Source organism: Trichinella spiralis (genome assembly GCF_000181795.1).
Source record: "Trichinella spiralis strain ISS 195 chromosome Unknown Scfld9, whole genome shotgun sequence".
NCBI lineage: Eukaryota > Metazoa > Nematoda > Enoplea > Trichinellida > Trichinellidae > Trichinella > Trichinella spiralis.
In genome coordinates, this window is record NW_003526948.1 from 4934301 (window position 1) to 4937667 (window position 3367).

The 3367-nt window shown below is 32.8% G+C and overlaps 1 protein-coding gene across 1 annotated transcript; it reads left to right on the top strand.

The window, feature by feature from the left end:
- Positions 1–401: 401 nt before the first annotated feature.
- On the top strand, positions 402–3221 carry Tsp_05732a (conserved hypothetical protein; the record flags this gene model as incomplete). The annotated part of the gene is made up of 3 exons (XM_003372036.1): positions 402–517; positions 2058–2243; positions 3144–3221. Coding segments are annotated over exons 1-3 (380 nt in total), but the record flags the coding sequence as incomplete, so codon positions are not given.
- Between the last annotated feature and the right edge of the window lie 146 nt (positions 3222–3367).

A 3367-nucleotide genomic window follows, 5' to 3' on the forward strand; every position in this document is an offset into this window, starting at 1 on the left:
TTTTATGGATTGGCAGACAATTTGGATATGAGGAATTATTGCAATGAATAGAATGAATTAACTTTTTTTGAAGTTTTGTATTATTTCCCTCTATAAATGACACCGTTGCTATCAAGCAATTTTGCCAAATATCTCATTAAATAATCAATTGCGTGAAATTGAAAGTATTTGCAATTAATACGTTTGCAATGTGCTTTCATATATGACGAAAGAATTGAATAATACACTTCCCTTGCCTAGAGGCACGCCTTTTGTTTCGATGTAACAGAGCCAAGCACGATACTGCAGTACAACCAATGCAGTATGGTTGGTTTGGATGTGTTGTATAAAATGTTATCTAGTTACCGGCAGAAAACAAGGTCAAAAATTTATGGTGGTATTTATTTTAACATTCGTTGAATATGGCGTTTGTGCCAGCTTGGAAATTGCACATGGAGCTACATTCAGCAACCAGTGACCAGCCTCCACATTTAGAGTTCCGCCGGCGAATCACCAAAGAAGTGGGAAGCGTACCCATGTATTTACCGAGACAATATTCCAACTTTAGAGGGCATTGATTCCACTAATACCGAAAGGTTTGGATTGAAACTCTAGAAAACACTTTCTTTTATTAAAGTGAAATTATTACAATCAAAAAAATTCCAAATTTTGAAATCCCATTTTTCGATGATTTTTGCAAAAACAACCAGGTCTATAGCTCATGAAATTTGCAATTTTCGAGAAAAATTTTTTTCTCGAATTGTGGATTTATTTAATTTCATAGCATTTGGAATGAATTTTTACTCTAGTCGACTACATTTTATATGAATTACGCAAATCGCCACTGCATCGTTGTTACTTAGCGAAAGTACAATCAAATAGCAACACATTTGGTATGAATGAAAAAATTGTTAAATTCACTCTATTCATTGTTATAAAAACATAAATTAGTAGAAATGCAATAGCTTCGACGTTCGATTTAATTTTTTATCAGTTCTGAAAGATGTTTTATGAAAATAGTCAAAATAATGAGAAAATGAAGGAAAAATGAACTGCTCAAAGCTGAAGACTATATACATCATTGAAACGTCAAAAATGTTTCGTTGCTAAAATCAGCAGTCAAGAAAGCTACAGACCAGCAACTTTCTGTAGTATTCAGATTAGCAGTATACAAATTTCAGAGGTCATTTATTCCACAAGTGCATGGTAGTTTTCTTTCACAGTCTGCGGAACAATGTAAATTATGAATGTATATGTACACTGTTGTGATTTCCGAGGTCGATCACCACCAAGTAGGATTGTTTCCAAAGATTTTATTATTCAAGGGCGAAGGGAAGCATAAGAACGAAGAAACAATATACAGTAAATGGGGATAATAACACTGATTAATTAGAAAATGACTAATACTGAACAAAAGCACAGAAACCCTTTTTATAAATATCATGCAATGTCTTCGCACGAAGCAAAATTCTGCCCGGCTTAATCCTGACGTCACAGGAAACAACGCCGACTAAGCGGACAACGCTCGCTGTTCATTCATCGCTAAGCAAATAAAAGATAGGATGCTCTTATTTTAAAATATGCCTGTCAAAAATGCAATATTCTCGAAAAAACATTTTTGACTCCCGAGAAGAGCAAAGTCTACAGAGTATAAATTTTCGAAATTTTCTAAAAAAATTTTTTTCTTCCATTATCATTCGTATAAATTGGAAATATTCAAAAAAAATAATGACATATACATCACCGTAATAAACGCAATGTTACACGTCATCAATTAAACTTCGCTGTGCACTGTAATTTAATCACAAGTGAACCTGCAAATTTTTATCATCGTTACTAAATAAATGTATGAAAAATGATAATTTGAAATATTGTAGCCAAATAACAAATGTATTTAATTATTTTAAATAAAATTTTCATTTTTCCTTTGAATATGTTGCAAAATTTTACAAATAAACAGTTTACTGAAAGTTGTCAATTTTTAAATGTGATGCTCAGGTAACTTTTTAAACTGCTGAAACTTTTGAAACTTTAAACTTCTGAAATTTAGCATATCATTTTATTTCATTGCTTTACAGGTGCGCGAGCGGTCGGTTTGTTGAAAGGTCATTCTTCTTCGAACAAACGTCATTTTTTGCGGTCATTCAGGACAAAAAAAGTTTCATCATCGAATACCGTTTGAGCATCAAGTACACTTCCAAATGGAAACGAATTATTTTTGTGAATTGTGCAACAAAGACTTCCCTACTTGCTCCCGGTATCAGGTAAAGGCGTTCTATGCTAGGAATAAACTATGCTAATACCACTGTTTCACCATTTATAACTTTTTAATTTTTATTTTTATGTATATCCCAAAAACTGTAAATTATTAGTAACTTCCACAATTTTTACAGTTTGCCTTGCATGCGTGATGCGTAATAAAACAAATTAAATGCATAATATGAACTCCTAAAATCTATTTTAGATGCACATGAATATCCATTTGGGAATTAGACCGTTTGCTTGCCAAACGTGCGGAAAACGTTTCAACAATCGTGGCGCGAAGCACAATCACATGAAAATGCACAGCAATTTATTACCATACGATTGTCCGTTATGTGGAAAATCATTTCACTGGGAATTGTCTTTAAAGGAACACTTGAAGTCGCATGCAAGACGCGGACACATTACGGACAACATGGTAAATTAGAAAATTCGATAATGCAGCGTTATATTTCAGCATAAAAGAAAATTAATGGAATTAATTATGAAATGAAATTAAATTAAATTATTAAGGTAAATTAAGAAAATTCATTAAAATTATGGATTTAGGTTGGCGAAATGTATCAGAAACAAATAGAGAAAGAGAAACTAAAAAAAAAGGAAGAGAAGAAACGTCAGCTCATGAATCAAATAAGGCTTCAACATTCTTCATTAGTAAACAGTGAACGGTAAGTAATACATTTTCTGCTTTAATATACAATCATGTATTAAAAATAAAAGAAGAAACATAACATTTTTCGAAAGCACATAAATCTGCCTGCGATTCTATTTAGCTTCAAATTCCCAAACCAGTTTATACATGCCATAATATTTTACCTTTCAACGCATAAGATTGGCAAAACACTTTATATGAATCATTTATGAACACATTTGTACAGTACAGTTTCTTCCATTGTTTTCAGTGTTAGCCAGCCAGTAGTGAAGAACGAAAATTCACAGGAAGTGGCAGCATACAGTCCTAATACCACCTCTCCTGCAAAGTGAGATACATTTAAAACTGAAAAAAATAAAAATTAAATTCATTATTTAGCACGCCTAACACGGCAAGTCCACGGTCGCCTATACACCAGCCACAGTCGTCAAGCACTTACTATGCCGGATCAGGTCGAAGTGGTTAACTGTATTT